We start from the raw sequence: 26,306 nt of genomic DNA on the forward strand, positions 1-26,306 counted from the left end.
TAATTCATTTGCTATGGTTACTTGTGGGATTTTGTGCTAATTAAAATGGCAGATTATAATATATAATAAAAAAGTACATTTTAATCTGCAAAAAATACCACAGGCAACCATTTCAAATTAATTAATACATATGCTTGCATTAAATTATTTCCTAAAATTTCATTAAAACTTTCTTAAAGTTTTAATATTTAATAATTGTATTAACTCGATGATTAAATAATATAAAACCAAACTAATATTCAGCAATACTCAATTATAATTAAATAATAATTACATTCAATCAAATGTAATGCAGATAATTGTATTACTTAGCAAATTACCTTGGGTAAGCTGTTCTTCAACTTGCTGGAGTACGCCAAGATGTCAGATTTGGAGCTTGTGGTTATTGCTTGAGTGTAGTGTGTTTTCTTTGCTTTCTGTTTGGAATTGAAAAGCGACAGAGCCACTTTTGTCGGCAGTCCAAGTGGATTTGGGTTGTTTGTACTAATGGACCAGGTGGCATAGGCCGAAATACGCTGGTCAGCCTGAAGGACATGCAGAGGCTTTCTTTTCATTAGGAAACACCAGGTGAAACTCGTTGTGGTCTTCAGGCTGGGAAATGACAAACGATGGCTATCCCTCGCGTTAACAACTGAAACCGATGAGGCGAGTTTAACCTGACCCTGGAAACTCTGTGACCTCAACTGGGTTTTTGCAGAAGATCTTTCCTCAGTCTTGCCTTGAGATTTCAGTGCAGAATGGGGAGTTTGAGGTGAGACGGGTGGCCCTGGGGACATCCGTATCACAGAATTTGACACAGGATAGACTGCTGGCGTTTCTTTTTCTGAGACTTCTCCTATAGCCTCTGTTGCTCTGGGTATGCAGGTTTTGGATGCTTGGCTGTTAACAACCTTTTCAATCTCAGGCTTTTCCAGATGCTGCTGGGAGTTTTCTGAGTCTAATGGACTATCAGCTGGTTCGGTGGTACACACCTGTCTAACCAGCATGAGCTTCCTTTGTCTCGTCACCTCTCCCATCCTTGTGTTTAAGAAGTTCAGTGATCTGCCATCAGTTGAGCATGCAGATCCGTGTTCATCTTTTGCTCGTTTCTGGTGCTTCTCCATGGCAATGTCTAAGCTGTTGGCTGGTGAAAGCATGCGTTTGCTCGAAGCAGTAGGCTCCTGTTGAGGATAAAGGCCCACAGGTTGTATTTTCTGAACACAGTTTGTGGCACCTAATGTAGACATGTTTCTGCTCTCACCAATGGGGTTCTGATTCTCAATTACTTGAATATATTTTACCTGGGGACTAACAGAAGCTTGTGGCTTGTCTTGTTGAACATGTGGCAAACTTCTAATATCCGTGTCTGTGATTTGCACTGGAGCAGTGCTTACTTTGCAAGCAGTTGCACATGAAGAATTGACCTGATCTTGGGTTACTAATATCTGAGGCAAAGAGGTGATGTTTGCTAGGCTGAATGATGACGAATTGTTCTGAAGGGTCCCAGGCAAAACAATGGATGCTACTGGCTGTATCGGTCCAGGCGAGGGAGTTGCAATAATTTGCTGCACTTGTGGGACCATATAGAGATTCTGGATTGCATCTGAAGGCTTGGAAACAGTAATAACTTCATTTGAAACGGGAAGCGAGATTACAGGTACACTACTTGATGCACTTGGGAGCAAATATGACTGGCTTGTTTTCAAAGGGGAAACTTGCAGTTGATATTTGGGTACATAGTTTTTCTTTTCTTGCAAATCAAGTGTAACAGCAGAATTATTTTGGATTTCTCCTTGGCCAGCTAATATTTGCCCTGAAGAACGCTGAACTCTTTGACCACTCAGGCCTGTGGAGATATGTTGCCATGGATGTGGAAGCCCATAAACGGGGGGATGCTGAGTGCTTGTTTGACTGCCCAAATTAACACTCTGGACTAAATGTTCACTCTTATTTTGAAAAATGTCACCATGACTGGCTGAGTGCATTATCATAGGTTGCATGGAAGATCTACTAGCAGCCTGAAGCTTGTGTTGTTGAACTGGAGCCATATTGACTGAAGAACCATGTTGGAAAGACATGGGAAGATTTCCTCGTTGCTGCTGGGTTTCAGGACCAATTTTTAAAGACATCTGCCGAACTAATGGTCCCCTTCGTCTTTCAATGAGAGGCACCTGAACTCCTGTAACTGCAGGAGTCTTGGGTAAAACTGTCTCCATAGGTGACAGAGATCTAGTAGGTGATATGCTACCACAGTCAAAGGATTTGCTGCGGTACTCTGAAGTAACCTCCACTGATGGTTGAGTGCAACTGATTTGCTCAGATGCAGCTCGTCTCATTTCCCTAGAGTGTGAACCAGGGACTCCCAGAGTATTGCAGCCCACTGGTGGTCCTTGATATTCAGGGGGCTTTCCAATACCTTCTGTCTTCAGTGGGCTCTCTGGCTTTGTCACCTCTTCCCGGTCAAAAGAGGCCGATATGCTAGAACAATGTGACAAACTGCTGTCCCGGCTTAGGCTCCTCGATAAGGTAGATTCAAAACTGGATTCCCCAGAGGAATGCTCTATTTCAGCTAATCGGATTCTTTTCTTCTTAGGTGGGAGCTTTTCTGTTGGTAATTTTGAAAGACTTTCACTGCGTTGGGGCCAGTTAAAAGTTTCTACAGGCTTTTCTTGTTCATTGACCTGGCTTTCCTGCTCCCTGTCGGGCTCCTCTGTTACCAAGATTTCGGGAACTTGAATGTTGTTTTGCCGAACGAGTCTTGACTGCTGTACAGGAACGACATTCTCACAAGGAACTGATATGCGATCATCATGCTGGTCAGCCCTTGGCTTTTCTGGAGTAACAGGTTGTTTCTGTATAGGGGCCAACTCAGAATGTCCATCTTTGCTAGTAGTAACCCTAGATATAGGCATTGGTTTAGTTTTACTCTGGATTTCTTTTTCCTGTAAATTCACAGGCGAACCTCTTTCAAAAGATTCTGATTTGTCAAATGAACTGGGCCTGCTCAATGAGTTAGTGTGTTGAATTACTGAAATGCCACTGCCCTGTCTCTTTAAGTCTCCTCTTTCTTTACCGGTAACACTTATCTGAGCTTCTCTGATAGGAGACAGTCTTGAATCTACTGTTTCTGTCCCTCTTGCCACAAGCTGCACTTGAGAGGTTTGTGCTTTGCTACTAGTAGGTTTAGGATCTACCATTACAGAAGTATGCGGGGAGAAAACTCTACCCTGAACATCTTTAAGCATTTGGCTTGAGACAGAATCAAAACTTCCAGAGCTAGGAGCTGTGGTTTCCGTTGGGGATTGCTCATCATCATCACCAACACTTTTCATTTTTCTTCTTTTTCTTATTAAAGGTGGCTGCTCCAGCACACCTGAGGCACCTGTAACTATGTAGTGAAAGACATGGGGCTGTGTGTTGCGTGGAACGGTATCCTGATCTGTCTCGCGGGTTGATACAGTCTTGCTTTTTGGCCCATGCAACTCAGAACAGTAGAATTTTTTATGATTTTCAAAGTTCTCCAGTTTTCTATACCGGTTTCGACATGTTTCACACTCATACATCGTCCCTCGGCTCTGTTGAGACTTTTTAGTTTTCTCTGGACCAGGCCCATGTTCAAATGACTTACTTCTTGGCATAATTTCTGCTGCCAAGGTGGATCCATGGTAACTTTCATCTACAGACCTTGTTGAAGCAAGGCTATGGCCTTCACTAGTTGAAGAGTCTTCAATTGCTGTCTGTCTTACTAGCGTTCGAGGGTGAACAGCTGGATTTGGGGTGGGAGGGCCAGATAGGAATACATCATCATTAAAGGATCCAATTTTCTCATCAAATGACTGACATCGAGGTGGATGGGTTCCAGGTGCTACGTTAGGGGGAAGAGCTGAGTATCCAGGTGTTGCAGGCATGGAATTGCTTCTGGTTATTGGTAAACAGTCCATGGACGGATATTGAGGAGGGACTGATAAAAGGAACACTTGTTTAGATTTATCTGTAGGGGTAAAAGGAGATTTTGGTATGTCAGAGCTTGAGCTTGTCCTTCTGCTCATTGGTTTAAGGTCAAACTGAAAAGAGTCTTTAAATATGTACGATTTTGGAGAGTCTATACTTCCTCTTCTTGAGAGAGAGGTCCGTCTTGGTTTGACACTATCTAACTGTTTATCATCTACCAGTGCTTCATTGTCTGATATTAACTTAGAAATGCGCTCTTCAAGAGATTTTGTCTCTAGAGGTGGGCGCATCTGGCCTGGTACAGCTGACAATTTCTCTGCGTAGTTTGCTGACATTACTACAGAAGGTATTCCAGTCAAAGGGCTCTTATTGACATCCATCTCCACAGCTGAAATGATCTTAACAAAGGGGCTAGGAGGACTCATTGTTTGATCTGCACTTTCTGACCGTGAAAAGTAACCAGAATCTGTGCTGCCTAAACTCCGTGGGCTTAACAGGCATTTGCCTTGCTGCTGCTGAGAGAAGTCTGTTGCTTGCTGTCTTTGCAACTGGGCATGCCCTCCTCCTGGGGGTGACTTAGGGGGCTGGTCCTCATCGTCACTTACAGATTCCTGCTGAAGGCTATTTCCATCAACTTCCTTTAAAGAAGACAATACCATTACATTTGACCTTATACTTGCTGTCTGAAAATCTCTTTGCCTTTGTGCTGTAGAAAGCTCCGGGGCAGAATCCATTACTCGAGGACTGTCAGCCCGCAAAGGGGAAACATTCACCGGGTAAACAACCACTTTTGGTAAAGCAGCTGTTACTTTGGGTTCCGACGAGTTTTGATTGGTTCCTGATTTTGCAATCTCATAAGCAGCTAGAGGCTCATCCAAAAGGTTACCTTGTGTGGAGCTAGAATTCTGCATACTGCTCTCAGAGAGGGCTGTAAGACTGCTTTGTGAGGATTCTGGGTCCAAATTCCTTTCATCAGCTGTGCTTTCATCATCGCTTTCTCCACTTTCCTCCACGTCAGAATGTGTACCAAGTGCTTTGTCAGACTCCTGTGACAGTATCCCACTACTGGAATCCGGCCGTATGACCAGGCCCAGCTTTATAGCATGCGCATGGGACTTTTTGTGCTTATATAAATTGCTTTTTGTCTTAAAGGAAAACCCACATGTGACACAAGGGTAGGGTCGTTCTCCTGTGTGAGATCGTATGTGCTTCAGCAGGACACTAGGTTTGGCACAAGCCCGATTACAGTATTCACAAACATATTTTCCTTGTTTTTTGGGTTTCTGGTCCTTTACAGAGATATTGCACATTGTTTCCACTGCAGGGTTTATAATAGTGGTCATTTGGACTTGATTACTGGGCACACTAGCAGAGGCAGACTGGCACGTGTGGACCACTGGCTGACTCTGTGAAAGAGCCTGAGGACCTGATGGGACAGGCGCGTGATTCACTGAAGGCATTGGTGCTACATTATAAGACTGTTGAAAGCCATGCTTTTCTTGGCTTTTCTGATGGTGGGCAGCTGACTGCGTAAAATCCTGCACAGTTTTCTGGGGATTCTGTTGCCCACCCGTTGAAAGAACTGGAGAGTGCTGATAATGCAACTGAGACACTGTCTGATTAAGTGCTTGCCCACTTTTTAGAGCTGGTGGTATTTGCACAGTCTGTGGAATACTGGAATACAAGTGTTGTCCCGAAAGAAGTTCAGATTGTGACAGTGAAGGCACCTGTTGGACCCTCATATTCACACTGGACATTCCAGTGGTCTGTCCAGTGGATTGGACCTGGATTTGTCCAGGATTGCCAGCTGGAGCAATGGAAAGGGAGCTTTTCTTCTGTGTCAATGAGCTGAGGTCTGGCTCCATGGCTTTTAACAAAACTTCAAGTGAAGCACTGGCATGTGAAGGAGAGGCACTGTTTGAAATACCAGGTGGGCTGCCACTGGACTTACAGCTCCAAGTTTCACTTAACATGGAAGCAGTGGGAGGCTGTCTGGTTGTGACTTCTTGCAGCAAGGAGGGTTTATCTTTTACTCGCCATTGTGATTTGCCCCCCTGCTGCTGCTCTTCAGCTTCCTGCCCCTGGCAGGGGTCAAATGGCTGCTGCTGACCCACAGATGCCTCAGTCTGCATTAGTCCCTCACCATCGTCCGATTTCAAAGCTGCTTCACTGCTCACTGCTTTGCTCTGGGGGGCTTTCTGCATGTGTTTGTCATCTTCCAGGTTTCCATTCTGCACAGGAGAAGTGCTTAAATTATTTAAAGAGCTGGGGAAAGCAGACGAAGGTGTGCCTGCCTTTGCTGTGGATGCAGAGATTTTTGTCTGTGAAGGTTTCTTCACCGGCGATTTGGGAATTTTCTTCAGATGGTTTTCAGTCACCACCTTCTTTCGTTTTAAACCTTTAACAGCATCTGTACCTCTTCTGCCATTTTCACTGGTACCTGCAAAACAGAGGGAAACAACTGAAACTCCCCTCATTACTGCAGAGTCAGCTCCACATTAGTGCAGTCACCTCCATATTATTTCATATTTTCTTCCCTTTAGTGAAGACATTTTATTTTAAATAAAATAATAAAATAAGGCACTGCACGCCTAATATACTGTAAGTCCTTTGATAAACTGAGTTTTATGTTTGAGATAAAACAGTAACAGATTTTTTAAAACTTAAAACAGAAATAAAAAAAATTAAAAACTAGTTTAACATTGAGTCACATTATTAGATTTTGAAGAGACTAATTTAATGTAATATTTTTCACCTATCAAATTTTATTTGTGTTATAAATTTGCAGATTGCAGTCCCCCTGTATCTTGTGAGCACTCTTCCATTTCAGTGATAGTGGTTACACAGCAAGTAAACATTTTAAATTAAACCAATGCATTGTAAGAGTTTGTAAAATACAGTATAAAAATGACTGTTGTGTCAATAAAGAACTATACTGCTAAAGTGGAGTTTTTCTATTAAATACAGATTTCTGAAAATTTTTCATTTTATTATTTACTCATTGCTTCACTAGTAATAACCCTGCCTCAATAATTTAATATTGTTATATAATTTTATAATCACTTAATAATTTCAAATAAAAAAAAACATAGTATCTTAAAATGAAGAGGTTAATAACTTCTACATAAAGAAGCACCACATGCCTTCCAAAGTGGGTAATGTGAGATTACAGTATTTACCTAAAAATCGAAAAGCCCAGTCTTAGCTTTTGAAACAAACAGAATCTTTGTTTAGTGCAAATTTCATTACAACTGATGTCTGCACCCTCTTTGAAAAGTGTTTTCAAAAAGGAGGTGGGGTTGCAGTCTGTAGTGTAGTTGTAGTTTCGTATCGTTCAGAAAACCTATGCCATTCTACCCCGGTAAAAACTGAATCTCTCTCAGCATGTATGACTTGATACCGTCTGCACCACCCACACACTCCCCAAAAACATTTCTCTCCATCTAAATGAACTGAGCTATCACGCTCAGTGAGCTAAATCTTCATTTATGAGTTGGCTAGAAAACACGTCTGAAGCTTAAAAATAATAAAACCATGTCTAAACTAATTCATCATTATGCTACCTACTTCTAGTTTACACATTTGACTTTGCTGCATAAAAGTAACAAAAAAAGAAAAACTCATGAAGGCAGAATGTTTTTCGAGTGTCAAATGTCTTTATCTTATTTTGCTTTTCTCAATGGCACGTTTCTATCCACAGACCTTAGAGGTCTCACTTGAAATGGCAGTAACTATTTAGGTGATTAAACCAAATATTTTCCCTTTTCAGAATCGTAGAAGTGACAGTTGCACTTCAAGCTTTTACTGTCAGACTACAAACTGCAGTTCTTATTCTGGCTTAAATCACAAAGAATCAGAGAACTCATTAAAAGAAATACAGAGCTGCAGTTTCACAATTAATGGTTTCTATTGTAGCTTTAGTATTGTTTTCCAGGAGTTCAATTAGTTTTTGGTTTAGAAAGTAGAATCCTAAACAACTTTTCTTTTGTGCTACATTGGAATCTATAGTATAGATAGTACGGCGCGTTATAATGCATCAATAATGCACATGCACGATGTTGTAAGGAGAAAAAATGAATTTAATTTAAAATTAACAAAATTGTGAGACACAAAATCGATCATAATGCGCGATATAAAAACTATCTCTGCGTAGGGAATGTGCTACCCAAAAATGACTACTAAAGCCTAACCATGTACCAGTCTTAAAAATTGTCAGGTCATCCTAAAGAAACAAATTACACAGCTCACAAAATTGCAGGGCAATGCATATGTTCATGAGCGCATTTAAATTAAAGACCCTGCTTACATTTTTTATCTCACACACTTATTTTTTGGGGCGTATCATACTGCAGATTGTATTATATTAATGCATTATGGTATTCCATGTAATTCATTCTTTTCTGCAGAAAAACCATCTTCAGAACAGAGTGATGGAAAGTATTACATGGGGAATATCACTATCACACGATGAAGGACCCAGGAATTCATCAATGCATTTCTCAACTGGTGCATCAGTTACCTGCTTATCATTCAGCTTTCTATTCTTGACATCCGACTTAACTTGTGTCAATATTATGGTATAATTAGGTAGTATGGAACAATGTTCCAAATAACAAATACGAATGTAGAAAGAAAACAACATGCAGATCCATTTACTAGACACCAAATACCAAATCACTATAAAATGAAGCAACTGGACAGTATGAAATGGTCACTTTCCATCATACCGCTGTCACAGTTGCAAGAGATCCCTTTGAACCTCATCTGGATTCAAAGCAAAAAGACAGGTTGCTACAGAACTGCCAATAAATATTAACGCGCATCAAAAAAAATAGAGAACTGTCACTGTTGTATTCTGAAAGGTTCCTCACCTTTAAAATATCACACGTACTGTCAGTGATACGATCTCAATTCTCAATATTCTCTGTCAATAAATTACACTGTATATGTTTTTCTGCCTTATTTATTTCCACTTTTGCTTACACACAATTCTTGAATGCTTTAAGCAGAAAAAGAAAGGAAAATAAAGCAACTCATTTAATGTCTTTCATTTACATAATCTTTATTTGAAAGAATATTTCTCTAAATATAATAGTAAAGAAGATGCATGTGAATTAGGGATTTTATGTGGGGCATAAAAAAAGCAAATACTACAACCAAACTTTTGTAGTTTTTGTATAATCTGAGTAATAGTATTACTTCGATCATGGGTACTAACTGAAATGTTCAAGTGTGCTCAAACTTAGTAAACAGGTACTGTAAATACCTCTCAGGTAATGAAATAACTTTGATTCACATCACTGTATTCTCTATAACAGTGAAAACCTTTTTCACCACAACAAACTACAAAAACTACAAAAATGCTCTAGAATTACTGTAGCTTCTCTTTTCATATCATAAAACATATCCCTTTTGAGTGATCACTGCTTTGATAAAAGCATTTGCTAAAGTACAGTAGTACCACTGTAAAAAAGACTACGGAATAGGGGTGAAAAAAACTTAAGTTTAAAAAACTGAATCGGAACTGCGATTTTCTTTCACTATCACAAAATATTGTTCAACTTGTCTTAAATCTGAGCTGGCTGCAGACAAATTCTCTGAGAGTGACCGGTCAGGCTAACTCCCTGCGTGCACTGCACACCACAGTATGAACCAGTGATCTTTCCACTGACACTGGAGACTGGCCAGCCACAGTGCTCTGCTCTGCAGAAACCCACATCCGGGCAAATCAAGTCCACCATGGGGGTCATGGTCAGTGAGCAGCAAAACCTGAGCTGGAACCCAAACCATCACATTGCAGTATTTAATGCTACAGAAGGGGCTCTTTCAGCAGTTCATTCACTTGTTAAAACATGCAGCATACACTGTCTTATCAGTTACACTGCAATCAAAACCGATCGTTTTTTCATAGGTTACCACCGTTAGTTTGGATCTGGAAATAACTGCGTTAAGAATTGTATATAGAGAATGATGTAAATGTTCCACCCTGTACATTTACAGGTTAGTTGAGGAGCACAGATGTATTTTGTTGTTAATTTACAAAGGGGTATGCGGTTTAATATTTTAATCACTTTAAATTAAACATAAATGGATGAAAAAACTATACCTGCTAATTCAGTAAGATCAAAGTCAGGGACATGCCTGACAAAAAGACATATAGAACAGTTTTTGGCCACCAAATGAAACACAATACAATAATCAATTTTTATATTAATATTAAGAATTGATTTGCTGTTATGCATGCAGTTTTTATGGATGCAAAATTACATATCCACCATTTTCTTCACATAATAATATCAATTATTAAAATACTCAGATACTGTATACTACCATCCTATCAGCACAATGTTTACAATATTGATATCAATATATTAATAATGCTTATCCATAGTATTTGGTGCATTTAATTGATGTGCCACAAATATCTAAAGATTAAAATAATAAAAAACCTATTACTTCAATAAAAACATCTGCTCCTGTTCATGACAAATCAAACATATTTTGGTTTTGCTGCTATTTACCATCAAGTGGAGTTTGCTGATCTTTGCAAAAAGTAAGATTTTGTTACATAACATGCACTATCTGGAAAATATATATTTTTTAAATAATGAATTCCATCATGCACTCTATACAACATTACTGATGTTTGATTATTATCAATCATTTCAACAGCTCATCTTCCCTTTCACACCTGTGACCTGCAAGTAAACTGCCCAAAATACATTTAATTAACAATAGTCTCATTCTTACTCAACCAAATCTTGTTCTTACTCATCCTCACAAACAGGTCCGAGAGATTAAAAACACGAGCACCAGTTTTTTTAGTGTAAACACGTATAGCAAATTGCATATCGAACAACCTGACAACAAACAAAAAAATAATAAACACAATCTTGCCTTTATTGATACTAAATCTACTCTAATGGTATATTCCCCTAATCAGGCATGTCTACCCATTCATCAGCACTGTAACAGCAAAAGCACGCAAACATTACCTTTGCATTCTGTCCTTCCCAAACCATCCACAAATGCAGTTGCTCGGCTAAAATGACTATATGGTTTTCGTTCTAGAAAATCTCCTGCGCTGCCTGACTCTGAACCTACTGAAGCCCACACATTATTACAACACCCACATTCTCTCTCCTGCTCTCTCTCTCTCTCTCTCTCGTTTTTTTTTAATAAAGACGTGGGCTTGCACACACGCACAAAATTAATGATGAAAAGCAAAGGCTCGTTGTTCACTTGGCGAACAGGGTGATGTTCTGCAGTGGGGGGTATACTGCTCGCCCCTAGTAAATAAACAAATGACCCATTTCAAAGAGAGTTTTTATGCTTAAGTACTTTAAAATTAAGCAGACTATGGTACGTGATGGGGGTTCCCATTCTATTCCTAAATGGTTTGACCATCATATAAGCACTCCTAGTGTTCTTGAAAGGTGTCACAAAGATGATTCTGTTTGGCTAGATTTGGTTGCAGGCTTCCCCTCTCACTAAGGTTAGGGTTAGGGTTAGCCTTAACCTTAACCTCTCATTAAGGTTTACTTTTGTGAAAGCACCAAGTACCATGAAAATTTTGATATCAGAAAACCTGTGTGTGAAAACGAACATATTCATTGTATCTTTAAGATGGTTAAGTATTATAATTTATATTGCATGCAAGTATTAATGCAAAGGCCTATTGAAAAGCAGCTAAGCAACTTTACGGAACAAGTAAAGGTTTATTCCATACTGGAAAGAGAAGAAAAGAAACATAACGTTTCGGCTCTGGAGCCTTCTTCGGGTGTCACACCTGAAGCCGAAACCTTTACTCGTTCTTTTGCAGCCTACCCATGCTGACGCCGCTACTGTACCTACTTGAACTCCTTAAGCAACTTTACTCCATGTTTATGTTTTAAAATATTATTTAGAAACTCTATTAGAGAGGGTCAATTTTCAATGATTTGTTGTGCTTTTTTACCATTTTCTACCATCTAGCAGAGAGTAAGAACGTACTGTATATGCTGTATAAACAGTAGTGTGTCAAAACTAACCAATAAGAAAGGTCTTCAGGTAAGTATGCCTTACAGTTATGACTAAAAAGTAAAACGAAGGCCAACTGAATTGAAATCTTTCTTTAAAAATAATAAGATATACTGTAAATGAGCACCTTTTTGTTGAATAGAAAAGAAGATCTCAAATTTGTGCTATTTGTGTATTTTGTGCTGGGAGACACTTTTTACTGAACAATGCTCATGACAGTGCAGTCACCCCTGAAAGCACAGCACAAGACATACTTGCAGCTTTTCTTGATAATCTCTCAGTCACTACAATAACAACATACCCATCCATCTTTAGTCTGCTCACTGCTAATTTATGATAAACTTAAATACCAGTGATGTTGAGATATTTTGTCATAAATCTTTTGATTTATGACTGCATTAAATTTTGAAATGACTCTGTGTGCCAAAAGGTTTTCACTGTTATAGAGAATACAGTGATGTGAATCAAAGTTATTTCATTACCTGAGAGGTATTTACAGTACCTGTTTACTAAGTTTGAGCACACTTGAACATTTCAGTTAGTACCCATGATCAAAGTACTACTATTACTCAGATTATACACTGCAATTAGATCATTTTAATTTATGACACTAAATATTGCAAATGCATAGATACAATCACCAACACATTTAAAACAACACACAAAAATATATTTTTAAGGGGCTATTTTTAAGTACTTTGTACTATTGCAGGCTTTCTGGTTGAGAAAAACTGTTGCATTGAGAGCCTTTGCAATCCTTTTGATGAGTTTTGAATGAGTTTTCCATACTTCTTCTCACTATATCTTCTCATTCAGAAGTTTTAATCAATTGGTCTGGGTATAATTAAAAGCTGCTGCCATTCAGAGTAATGTCCATATATACAGTAGTTGCTCTGTATTCCCTAACTAGTAATCACATCAGTGTTACTGAAAAGCAATTTGCATTAAAAAAGGGTGGTGTGGAAACTTATACCCCAGCTTAATGAGAATGCTAAAGGTTCTTACAGAATTATTAAAGGAATTCTGTGTTCTATTGGCAGGCCTAACAGTTTATCACAAGGGGATCTTTCTGTTATATTTTAAGAAATATTAAAAAATAAATGAAATCATTCATTTCAGAACAAAGGAGTAAGAAAAGAAGGGACAGTATGACTTTTGTAAGGTTTTCAATATTGCATAAAACTAAAAAAAAATGTCTGGGTCTTTTTTCAGTGTGGATTTGTTTTTGTGAACCACTTGTTTTCTGTATTACCACAACAGCTGTCTTTACCACTAAGCATGTGATTTTTTTTTATTTCAAAGTTATGCAAAGTTAGGGTCCCTTGAGACAATACTGAACACAGAGAAGAGTTAAGTCAAAATGTACCGTAAAAATTACGTACAACTATACTGCACAATCTATAACAATATATTTGCCATACAAACTTACCATGTGGACATGTACTGTGGAGGTCAGTGTAACAGTGCATTAACAGTCACAGCGTGCAATTTGTAACTTAAAGGATTTGCATCTGAGCTGCAGATTTGCTGTCCTGTGAGTTTAGGTTATTTTTAAAGCCAAAAATTTACTTTAGATGCAACCCCAAGACAGCCGTTTCAATATTGCAATTTTCATAATACAGGATGTTAAAAGTATTAAAATGGCCGTCTAAAAGTCTCAAAACACTTGAAACCCTTCTCAAACACTAATGTATTACAGCATACTGTGTATGACAGATTAGAACACAGGATGCTATTTTAATGTATGGTAATTAAAAAGAACAATAAAATAATAGTTTGCAATAGTATAACTCACACTTCAAATCACAGCATGTCATGGATCTCACAAGGCTACAATACAGAAGTCATTTGTCAGTATTGGTTATAGTTACCTCAGTTTAATGGATTGTAATGAAATAAAAATGTGCAATTTCTAATTACAGTTTAAACTCACATTATTGTGCTGTTACTGTAGAAATAGTTTTACAAGTTAATATTATGGCGATTTTAATTACATTATACCCTATGACTTTCACGAGCTCAGCAACACCTGTTGCTGCTCTTCGTTAAGCATTGGACTTCTTAGTTCAGCTGTTTTTGAAAAGCTTTTTTCGAAAAGTGTAAGGAAAATAGCTGTAATTTTATTTGTTGTAAGACAATAAATAAAACAGATGCTTATCTGGAAGTGAATGAAACTATCCTGGATGTTCCAAAGAATAAAGTAATTCAATTAATTCAATTGATTTTAGAAAACAAAACCCACTAAAAATCTCTTTTCACAGCTACTCAAGAGTCCCAAGCATATCTAACAAATTCTTCAATTAAAATAATTAAAAAAAAACGTTTTCTCTACAATTTTAACTGTATTGATAAATGTCAAAACATCAAGTATGGAATTTTGGAGTGCACAATCTAAAATGACTTACAGGGTCATCCAATAATGTTTACACAACATAAACCCCAAATCAGGCTCAGTTTAACTTCACCTATGCATAACTTTGATACTTAGCAGGAACAGAAAAACTTGTGTAAAGACTAGAGAATAATGCACATTTCTATGTTAGAAAATACACAAAAACATGAGTTCTGACTTTGCATTGGAAAGAAATCACTTAAACCACAGCTCGATGCAATCCACCTGTTGTGATGTGACAGCACAAATCAAATGACTGTCATATGACTTGGCATAACATCAGCCCGTAAGCGGGGAATATTTTAAGAACTGAAGGCTTCCTGGTAATGCTCTGTGTCATTTTCTCACTGTCAACCCATCTTCAGGCATGACTAACTGGTTTAAACTTTACATTGTGTGGATACTTACAAGTATGTGAAGACCTCGATATACTCATACATGCATAAGACCACTGGTTGGCATTAAACAACAACATAAGAAAACAAGAGCTCTGCAAATACTGTATGTAACACAAAGATGCATATATTGATTATCATGAAAAATAGTCAATATAATCACCGGCACACATTTACATTGAATATTTTTACTCCCTTGAAAAAAAACCCTACCCTTGTAATAAAGGCTGCAACTTTTTACAGTGCATTAGGGAGAGCTGCTTAGGACAGTGTGTACTCAGATAGCTGCAGCTGCAAGAGAAACTGTTCAGTAGAGAGCTATTCTGCTTATTATTACTGTTGGAATTTTTTGACAGTTTGTGGGAACCTTCTTTTTTTTACCATAACAATTACAAAAATTACATCACAGAAATGTTCTTGCTAAGGATCTTTTGCATGGTGTCTACTGAAAACATGCTGTTGACAATATGTACAGTAAGTGCATGCTCAGATTCCTTTTTGGTTTCTCGATAGCTTCTATATAACACTGAACAAACCACTGTCTGTCTCACTTGTGGGGACAGATTCAGTCTTGCCTCAGTAGGTCTGGGAAACGCATTTTAAGTTACTGGTAATGATACTGAACCAACATGCAGTTAGTTTTAAGGAATTTGCTAAGTTAGTGTTAGATGTTTTTTGGATGCATTAAATCACTATTCAGCATCACTGTCAGTACATTCCATTAATAACCAGCTGTACATTATAATTATTGAACTTAGGCATTAGTTGTCGTGTACCACAGTGCTGTGTAGCAGGAGTCATGCTAGTTACTATAGCCTATGTTGTTGTCTCTTTTTAACTTTGTCTTTGAACACAAACAGCCTAGGATTCAGTATTACAGTGCTTAAAAACTGACCTCTTTGACTATCTCAACATCATCATCATCAAAACACAGTTTGCAAAAAAAGGGCCTACTAATAGTGTGATATTGAGTGTGGCTGAAAAGAAACTCCTATCAGTATTTTTTTCATTTTTTTGCATTGTGCTGCCTAACAAGCTTGTTCCACCGTACATAAAAAGTCAAAATGTTGGTTTATTCCCAACAACAAAAGCTTTTACTCCAAATTGTTTGAAGGAAACAAAAATCATCTGTGAGGTAGCATGAATACAGTAGGGGAACTGTGGCTAAAATAAGATCTACTAAATATCACCACATGTAGCTGCTTCACAGTACCCAATTAATGTAGCAAGTTAAACTTCAGAGTTTTATTTTAATTCCTTTACTTTAATACGATGTGACAAAATGTCCCCTTAAATTAAAATGCCATTCAGCCATTTACAGGACATACTTGTGAGATTCTTTTATTTCATAATGCCGGGAAATACATACAATGCAATGAAGGCTTCCACAATTATTGTAATAAAACTATAAAAAAGCAGGAATCATTTTCAGGATATACCGCGTTACTAAGCACTTGTCTAAATGGACACAGTAATCCTACTCACAAATAGTTTGCAAATACAACAGCATGCAAATAAGTCTTGCAGAGTACTGACATGTTTTGAGAATGGTCTATTCATTTCAAGAGTATAATTTGCTGATGACATCTGAAAGCAGGGTTTAATTAAAACCGAACAATCAGTCTCAACTTTTCACCATAACCTCCTCTGCAATAAAAGCCATAGCCCTTCTTTAAACAGCTGGACTGTCGCAATTCTGTTTTAGTTTAACAGCTGGAATCTAGCTTCTTGACTGTTTTCTACACACTTAGAGACATCACATAATAACACTGGGTACCTCCATCTCAGCGATAACTCATGTAAGCTCCAGCCTGAACTATAATTTAATACTGTATATCTGGTGTTCCCCTGATTAAGCTCTGCTCCTTCTGTGTTTTGCTTTCACTCTCACAAAACCACAGGCGGGTGTTTCCCAAGCCAGTCTCTGCTGACTCGAATGGGAAGTGGTTGTCATGTCAAGCCCTGAAGAAAATATCAGTTCCCTGCAGCGCTGTTAATTAGCATTTGCCTTTCGCGATTGTTAAGCGCACTGCAAACTGTTTTATCCTTGACCATGCTGGCTGGCCTTTGTTTTCCAACACACTCCTGCACATTAACTGAACATTTGCACCTCCACAGCTGAGAGCAGAGATTAATGATCTCCCAAAGCCTCCAATGCTAGTTGGCAGGTTATTGAGAGGGTCATGATGATCAGTGCTTCTGAACCTTCCTCTGTAGCAACTGGACCGCATGAACAAAAAAACCAACAAAATGTGCTCTGGTGTCCTCTATTGTCCAGATATAATTGTTCATTTAAATTTACAATATATAACGCTACATTTCATGGTGCTAAAATATTCTGGATACCATAGCCTTTTCTGCATTACACTGTTGGGTTCAGCACTGCAATTGTATTAATGTAAAACTGGGTTATAGATTCATCAGAACATTGTGTTTGCACTACATAAGCATTAAAAATCTTTTAAGGACAGAAACATTTTGAGATTAAACACAATATTTGACAGTCTTTTTTGTCATTCCTAATGCGATGCTGGAAACGACTTACAGAGAAACAGAAAACCACAGAAAAGAGTGGTATGTAATCACCTAAGTATGTGACCCTTTCGCAACAAAAAATTTATAAGAGATCTAGTACTGTACATGGCAAGAAAATGAAAACAGGAAGGGCAGCTTTCCCATTATGAGTGTGAACGAAGAAGCTGCGGCTGTAAATGTCTGCCTCTGGATTGTCGGACACTCAAGGCACACTAATTACTGTATTGCAGAAACATAAAACCTAGCAGGTATTGAAAAGTTTCTGCAAATAATTTAAATTTCTTCAAGGAACTTAAGGAAAAAAACATGGAATGCGACAGTTCTGTCACTTATTTTCGCCACTTTGAAAAAAAACGTGTACCCTTAAAATGGATAATTGCATTTTGCAATTCATTTTTAAAATATATCATTTTAAATTCTGCTTATGTATATAACTAGGGAATGTACGGTGTACTTTATTATAAATGTTACTGCAAGTAAAATAGCAGAGTAGGGGAAATGGGAGTCTCTGTAGTCTGCCACTTCATTAGAAATGGAAATAAGCTTTACACAGTGTTAAATTAAGATGACTCAAGCAAAACTGATGATTACACATAATACTGGCATCAGATTTAAATTTGTCACAAACATTGTTCGATTTATACATGTACAGCAGATTCTTCTTATTTAATCAGTTTCCAGGCGACAAACACACAGGGAAAAAAATTATGTATTTTGAGGGGTTATTGATAAGTATATAAAAATAAACTTTCAGAGTTTTGGTCTTTCTGCTGTGTAAGTATGAATTACTTAATTGAGAGTGATGAGGAGAGAGCCAAAGGAACTCAGAAGGAAGTCTCCATCTTAATGCCCTCTCTGTTATGAGCCTCTAATCTGCACCTTTTGCAATAACTAAGTGGAAAATGTATTATGATTCCTGTGCATGTAATGATTATGTGCAGTAAGGGAGTAAAAATAGTTCTAAACCTTAGGTTATTCTAAACCTTATTCTTCATCATGTAAGTGCAGATATACATTTATACTATACTACAGTACTTCAATTACTAAAAATAATTCAATATAAGAACATGGCAAATAGGACCAACTCGCTAATAATCCAGCATGATCTCTTTAGAGACAAAGATTAGACTTCAATTCCTAATTGACTAACTTCTCTAATTTAACAGTCAATTCCGTCTAAGTCCTGGATGGAGGGCATCTGGTATTAAAAAAAAGATATACATTTTAATAGTAAGCCAGGCTCAATCTTTAAAACGTATTGAAAAAAGTAAAATCTTTTTACAACACTAGGAAAGCCTGTTTAATGAGCAAGGAATCCACATAGTGGCATTTTGATGGCAGGTTTGTCATTCTTGTGTCTCAAGTTATTCATGGATTGCAAAACATAAACAAGAAAGATATACAATAAAGCAAAATTTGAATACTAAGTCTGTTGTGGAAATGGTGACCAAGGATAATCAGAGGATAATCTACAGTATGTAACTGTGCCCAGACACAACAGGGGAAAATGTAATTATAAATCATCATACAAGTCTTTACCTTTTTGTGAATCATCGGGATCTTTAAGTTCTTTCTGAGCTTCTTCAATCTTATCTGAAAAAAATACAGAGAAAGAACCATTGGAAAATTACAATTATCCAAACTTCCACAGTTTCCGAGGCACCTTTCTTGGTACTTTCTGGTGCTTTTTCCATTACTTTTGAATCAATGAAGCAAGACAGGAAGAATGCCATTTATTAATTGGGTTCCCCAGGAAAACAACCTTCACCCTTACAATTTTTATAAGAAAATCAAGGAACCTGCAGTACATCCTATTACAAAGAGTACTAAGGTAATAAACACAAATCTTAAAAAGGCTCTGGAGAACACAGTACCCATCTAATGAGAGCTCCCTTTGTGGTGAGCAATTGCTTTTCCATCCTCAGTGTAGCCTAATCCCTGCTGAAGTAATACTGTAGTTCAGGTGCTTAGATAGCTAATAAAAGCCCAGAAGTCTTGTTCCATGACCATATATAAAGAAGCATAGTTTTAGAACAATACATTTTTTATTATTATTAGATTTTTGATGGCCAAAGAAATATAGATTTGTACTTATTTAGAGTTACTGCTACATAGTTCAGATACCCACCCTTCTGTGCTCTGTAGACAGCTGGAAAAAATCTTTTCATTGAAACAATATTTTAATATGACCCAGTATAAAATACATATAAATGTGAATACCTGATAGTTTAAGACATTTTCCAGGTCTTAATGGAAAATTAGTGGCAGATCTCCTGGTGTTAGACAGCACCTTCAGGTTTAACTAAAACCTAAAACCCTGCAGTATGATCCAGGCTCTGATGAGTTCAGTTATGCTGGTTAAGTTGATTCAGGCTAATGAAAACCAGAGGTACTTGTGAGTTGGTATCACAGTACTAAGAAATAAGAAAAAGGGTAAAAAAACATGTTCTCTGAAAGAGGTAAAGAGAATAAAAGCAAACATGGTAGCTAAATATTTTTATACCCATTCTGTCTGTCTCAATAATGCCATTTTCGTATGCCACCTTCACCAGTATATGAATACAGTACATGTAAAATATAAATCTATCTACATACTGTATCTATAGCTTCTCCAGTGAAATGAAAATCTGTTATTTCACATCTATCCTGAATCTCATCTTCTCATCTAAAAAAGTTGAACTGTGTCTATCGATTTTTGTTCAAAAACTTTTCCATTTGTTTGCAATGAATGTATAAGAGTTTAATTCTTTAATAGACTGTAAAGTCTAAAAGAAATGCTAACAAGTTTCTTGAGTGGCTGAACCAATAAAGGTACTCGCTCAAGTGCAGGTGGAGCTCTATAATGCATGTGTCATAGGTTCGAGCCTGGGTCATTTCACTAAGTGGGATTTTCCTGGCGTTGCCTCACATTTGGCTGCAGCCTTGGCGAGGGACATGCTTCTCCTCCAATCAGCACTAGCCTTTTGGTGATGATGGGGCTGTGTTTTCTGTGATGTATTAAAAGCCAAAGGGCTCGAAAGTGGGCGGGCTAGAGGAATCTGTTTACACTTTCTCATTCTCCCCACGTTGTTGCAGCCGATTTTGAAGTTTGGAGCCAAAATGTGAAAAACACTTAAGTGATTGTTCTTAATCAGGTAATCGCAAAAAAAGAAATGCTGCCTGTGCTTCTTACACAGAAGGAATAATATTCATTTAAGTAGGAATATACTTATAATAGACTTTAAGTAGGAATAAATACTTTGTGGTGTTTATAGGTTATTTGCATAGCTTCACTTTATTCATGAAAAGTATGTGTAAAGGTACGTGTAAAGGTGTAAAGTATAATAACATAGCACAGTGAATAAAAGACGAAATTAGGTAATGCTAACTACATCCTTCCTTCAAACACCTAAAAGGACAATCCAGAACTGCAGGAACGTTATTTTAAAAAGACATTGCAGGGGACGCAATCCATGCGGTAAGTCTTACAGTAACTATTAATATTATTATATGGTAATGACCCATGTCCCCTGGTGTTAGATTGCCCCCATGAGCTCTCCCTTTTTACCCCAACTTCATCCCTTCCCTGCCTTTTCCCTAGATAAAAATGGGTAAGAATCCCTGCTCTTTCTCTACGTTCAGTAGATGCCTGCTGTCTTTCTCGTTTTCCCAGCTGTTTCACCAGCTCCGTGACTGGCACGCCCCACCGTAATGAAGAGAGCAATCAAACTGTCAGTGACCCTCATCTCTACCTGTCATTCCCCAACCAGCCACCGCTGAATCGGGAGTGCTCAGTACAATATTATTGACTCCTTAGAAACACATGCTAAATTATACAACACACCCTGGAAGTCAATTAAATGTATCAAACTTGCAGGACTACTATAAATCCACATCACAGCTAATAAATCTGATCACACATACAAACCATATGTTGAGGTAGGCTTACATCACAATGTCAGCTAGCTGCTCTTCACACTATGTACAAAGCCATCAATTTGAATGGTCCCTACTTTTTAAAACCAATACTCCAATTTAAAAAAGGCTAGTGTGATTTACAAGGTATCCTGTGAGTACATTATGTCTCTACAAAAGCAGAAATGAGAGACATTACAAACCTACTCAAGGATGCCTCTTCATTTTATTGCAGTTATTTATCCCAACCTTGCAAGCCCTTCAAGTTACATAATCAATCAAAAAGAAACTAAGCACACAAACCAACAGTTGTCAGAGCCAGGGTCTCTGGTCAGGCCTAGTGCACTGAGGCTCAAATGGGGGAAGCAGAGACCGTGTTGTTTCACCGTCAGGGGACTGCTCAGCTTCCTCCTGGGAAAACTGCTACACAAGTACTGGAGCTACCTGTGCTGATTCTACTTCACAGGAAGACTACATGTACTGCAACTTGACTACACGTACTGCAAATAAAAAAACTAACTCTTATGCTTGTGTATAGTCTTAAAAATACCATATTAAATTACAGAGCATTTAATTATACATGTTCTACAGCGCATGCAATGCAATTAAATAAGTGATTATTGTAAAGTATATTGGAATTCGCCCCAGGAAACAACACAACAGAAAATTTAAAATTCACTGGTAGTGTTGTTGTGACCACAGTACAGCAATATAAATGCTCCGAGAACAAAGAAAAATGCTTAAACGCTCTGGGATAGTAAAATGGATATCAAGCAATGTGTTCTCTTACACCCAAATTGTGTTTTTGTGTTCTCTTACACTCAAATATTTCAACTGGATGATTAAATTACACAATTATCACTGACACATTAAAGCTGGGTAGGCTACCCATGTCAGGAGATCAACTCTTGTGCATACCATCCAGAGTCATGAAAACGAAACTGTCTTCCTTTTCTGCCTTAGTTACAGAGCAGTGTAGCCTCAGCTTTACGTCACTAAACCAGAATTAGATCACATGCTGAGCCAATGAGTCCTCCTGAGTGACAATGATTTAACAGGCTTGAGCAGGCTCTGCAACTGTTGCTGGTGTTTCCCTATTCTGACAAGCCGGGGAGGGTTAACTATGTTATTCAGTTCCAGCCAATCAGGGCAGGTTGAGGCGACTCACTTCAGCGGAAGTCCCAGCGCACTAGGCAACATCTCTGAAAGGGAGATTTCCTTCTGCAGCATTATTGCATTATTAGTGAAAATACAGTACTGCTTCCCCGTAAATGTAAGCATGTCCTATAAGGAAAACACTGGGAAATCACTCTTAATTGCTCTGCCATTGCAACATAATTTGCAAAGACACCCGAATCCCATCGGAATTTTTATGCATTCTATATACATTTTTTTAAACAAAGGGCATTTTAAACAGGAAGTGTGTGAGACTTCTCTTTGTAGATTTATATTCAGCACGTTTTTCAAGTTTCAACTGTTTAGTTGCTCTTATTTTAAGACCAATTACACAGACTATTAGGCAGTGTAAATAAGAGCTACTGTAAAATGAAAACCACAAGACCCCCATGACCTTACAGGACAGAAACGTTGCCCCCATGTTTGGCATATGTTTCTACTTCCAATTTTGAAAAAAATTGTTTCACAGGGGTTTTAGAACATCTGAAGGGAGTCCAATTTGTCTGCTGTAAATATGTTATAACAGCCATTATTATGCCATTTATAATAACCAAGTAAACATGCTTATTCATTTTCCATGACTTTTTTGCCGGCATGCCAAGTCTTTCTTTGTTCAACAAACTTGCAGTGTGAACTAAGAGTGTGTAGGTGTAACCACTAAAAGCTCTAAGGATCAGCTGCAACAAAAAATTGATGGCTTGAGCTCTTGACTGTTTCTCTCTCTCCCCAAAGGTTACCTGTATGAGAACATGTCACATTGAACACTCTGTTCCAACAGAGTGGCCACTGGCTTTTTTTTTGTGGAATGTCCAAGAGAAAAAACAAAAAGCACCAACAGAAAGTCAGATAATGGTAAGAACTTTCAGTTCCAGGGAGAGAGGATTACAGTAGAAATCTTAATACTAAAATAAGTAAGAGATGGCATCATGACAATACTTGGGCTCTCAATGCAATCATATTGGCATTTGCAGTCAGTGTACTCTATGCTGGTATTACAACAGTGTGCATCAAAACTGTACCCTTCATACCAGCCTTTTGATGCTTGAGCCTTACTAATGTAAAAGAGGCATTTTTTATTATTAGTCCAATTAATATACATTTGGAGTTCTGTTTTAAACAAAACTAATAATCTATTATCTACTATTCCCTGAAAACATTTTTGAATAAATAAAATTGAAAAGTAAATCCATTTTAAAACATACACTTGATCAGATTTGTGGTGGTGGTGGTTATGTAAAAACGCTGATCTGAGGAATAATTAAACATCTTTCCTATCAAGAAAGTTATTGTTGCCTTACCAAACCTTGTTTGCTTTCCAAAGAGGCCAGCCATTCTCGTCAGGGCCTGACAGCAATGTCACAAGTCTGATGTTTCAGAAAGCATGATTGTGTGAGTCACACAAGCTCAGGAACACTCACACAAAACAAAGACAGAATAAAACCAGACAGGAGTCTTTTTTTCTCTGCACATTAAATGAGAGAAGTATCATGGAACTCTTGGAGATCACCTTCTATTTCTGTCTGTGCTGTTTGCTGTTTCAAATGACTGGTGCTATTCTAAATGTGATTGTTTCAAGAAAAGAAAGAGCGCTGTAGCTTCCGGTATTCCATGATGATTCACATAAATCAAAAAAGTTTGAAAAGGACAACACTTTTAATGAACTCTAGCTGTGTAATACAAAAAATGTATGTTTAATATACAGTAGTAATCTACATATTTGGAAAAAAAATCCAAACTGAAGAGTATGTCTTACTTAAAGATCCTAGTATATAAACATTTTGTATTTGTATTGTAAAATGGTCCAGTCCATTACTAAATGCAGTACAGGAAGAAAGGTAAGAGATAAACACACTTAAGATTATCTCATTTATTCTAGAAACTAATTGATTCGCTTTTCATTTGATAAGGAAGTAGAATTTAACTAGTTTCTCTGTTTTTTTCAAACCTTAATTCTACACCTGTTATTATTGAGGTCCTGAAAGAATCGGGTGTGGGTTAAATTAAGTCAAATAGCAATCTGTCCGTGTCAGTCTTAAACACTACAATGAATCTCATCCAAAGAGCAGTCAACGCATCTACACCCGGACAATTATACATCTCTTAATAATGAGGGACAGTTAAAACCCATCTACAAATGAGGCATAAAATATAAATCTTGTCTACACAGACTCACACTATGTCCAAAACATGCACAATTATAAAAGGGTCAAGTATTAATTAACATAGTCAATTATGATCATGATTTTAAATTTTCCATTACTTTTGCAGTGCTTATTACCTCTTGTACTGTAATATTGAGAACATTTCCTATGCCTCCCGAAGCTTATTCCACAAAACTAAAAGTGCACAAAAAATAATTTAGACCTTCCTTCCACTTTCAGATCAGATATTTTCTTTTCAGTTCACACTTCCTGAACAATCTGTTTTAAGAAATCATTGGAATGTGTAGGTGTTTTTAAGACACCTTCTCACAAAATTTTTCTTCTCTGTTTAAATAGTTGAGATGGCATATGAATTACCTAAAAAAGACAGGAAGTGGTTAGTCGTTTTTGAAGTACTGTTAATTCTTCTCTTTCCGATTTTGAATAGCCTTTTTGATGTCGTTGAGTCTGTCTAACATTAGAACTAAAACCCAACCTAACCCCATGAGGAAGACTGACTGCTATTGAAGAACTCCCATTTGCATGACTGACTTTCATTAAATGTGCTACATCCCCTCACAGCTATAACAGAATATGTTACAGATGGTCCAAAGTTATGCCCAACACCCAAAGGCGTAGAGAGGAATTTACATGTGGGCACAACATTAGCAGACAAGGTAAATGTAAAAGAAAAAAAAAATTGGCAATTGTCATACAGTTGGTTGTTTTTCAAATAAAATGAATGAACTGCCATTTTTATTCCCTTGTGTTGCGCACTGAGTAGCGGAAAAGTTTCTACCCAGTAACAGAATATCCCATGTAAGTGGACAAGATTTGTTTTTTAGAAATGTAACAGCTAGCTGCCCTTCTTGTTCTGCCCCTGTCATTTTGAGATGATTCCAGGTTTCTGGCAACTGAATAAGTAGCTTTCCGAAGTCATGAAAAAATAAACAAATGCACGAATGAATCCTAAAAAATCTAACTTTTATTTTTCTTCGTGTATGATTTAGTGTACGACCATAAAAAAAACAGAGAAAGCTGAACATCAATAAAATAAGCAAACACTTTAGAAAGTGATCTATTCTTTACAAGATATTTATACGCATTTGTTTGCTGTGTTTAATTCAATGGCCTTTATATTGCACTTGTTTTCCATCACTTCTGTTAAGGTAATAAAATGAATAATCAGAAGCAAATTATAAATGACACATACAAAACATGGCTAAAGTAGCATGAGCGTGACTTTCATTATTAATGTGTTCGGTTGAAGCTTTTGGTTTTTCCAAAGCAACATACATTTGTACCCATTTATATGTCTGGGCATTTTACTGGTGCAGTCCAAGAAATGTACAGTACCTGGCTCCAGGGTACAACAGGAATGTTCCACCTCAGATTTGAAGCCGCCAGCTTTCCAGTTCTGAGTGTAGAGGTCTAACCATTTATCCACACTGCTGCTCCCAAAAGGAAGAAACATACTGTACATTGACAGCCCCTCATAGGTTATTAGTTCAATTAGTATCTTTGTTAAAGCAGTAACCTTTTTAATGATATACCTTTAGAGTAAAACGTTAAACGCATCTCCTGCAAGCAGTCTCACAATTTCTCATTCACAGCTAGCTGAAGCTTATGTCTTTTTTTATATCAAAATTCAAAATGCCTTATTCTTTAATAGAAAGGATGAGGTTTCAGATGCTTTTAGAGCTTTCTCATTTTGAAGAATACTGTGCAACAACACTAAAGTAAACTCATAACAAAACTCAGTTTTTCTCCTACCATCACATGTTCTCTCAACAAATATTTTTGCATGGAGTTAAGGAAATGAAT

General features: G+C 37.5%; 1 protein-coding gene across 1 annotated transcript in view; it reads right to left on the reverse strand.

The window, feature by feature from the left end:
- hivep1 (HIVEP zinc finger 1) overlaps positions 1-26,306 on the reverse strand; it is an 81,665-nt gene that overhangs the window by 16,259 nt on the left and 39,100 nt on the right. Inside the window, exons 3-5 of the mRNA XM_088602303.1 lie at positions 25,839-25,933; positions 18,811-18,864; positions 321-6,370 (exon numbers count right to left, since the gene is read on the reverse strand). Of these exons, the coding sequence (XP_088458429.1) occupies positions 321-6,370; positions 18,811-18,864; positions 25,839-25,933 (6,199 nt within the window). The remainder of the gene's footprint in view (positions 1-320; positions 6,371-18,810; positions 18,865-25,838; positions 25,934-26,306) is intronic.

The sequence above is a fragment of the Lepisosteus platostomus genome, chromosome 12 (assembly GCF_059453375.1).
Source record: "Lepisosteus platostomus isolate fLepPlt1 chromosome 12, fLepPlt1.hap1, whole genome shotgun sequence".
Lineage (NCBI taxonomy): Eukaryota > Metazoa > Chordata > Actinopteri > Semionotiformes > Lepisosteidae > Lepisosteus > Lepisosteus platostomus.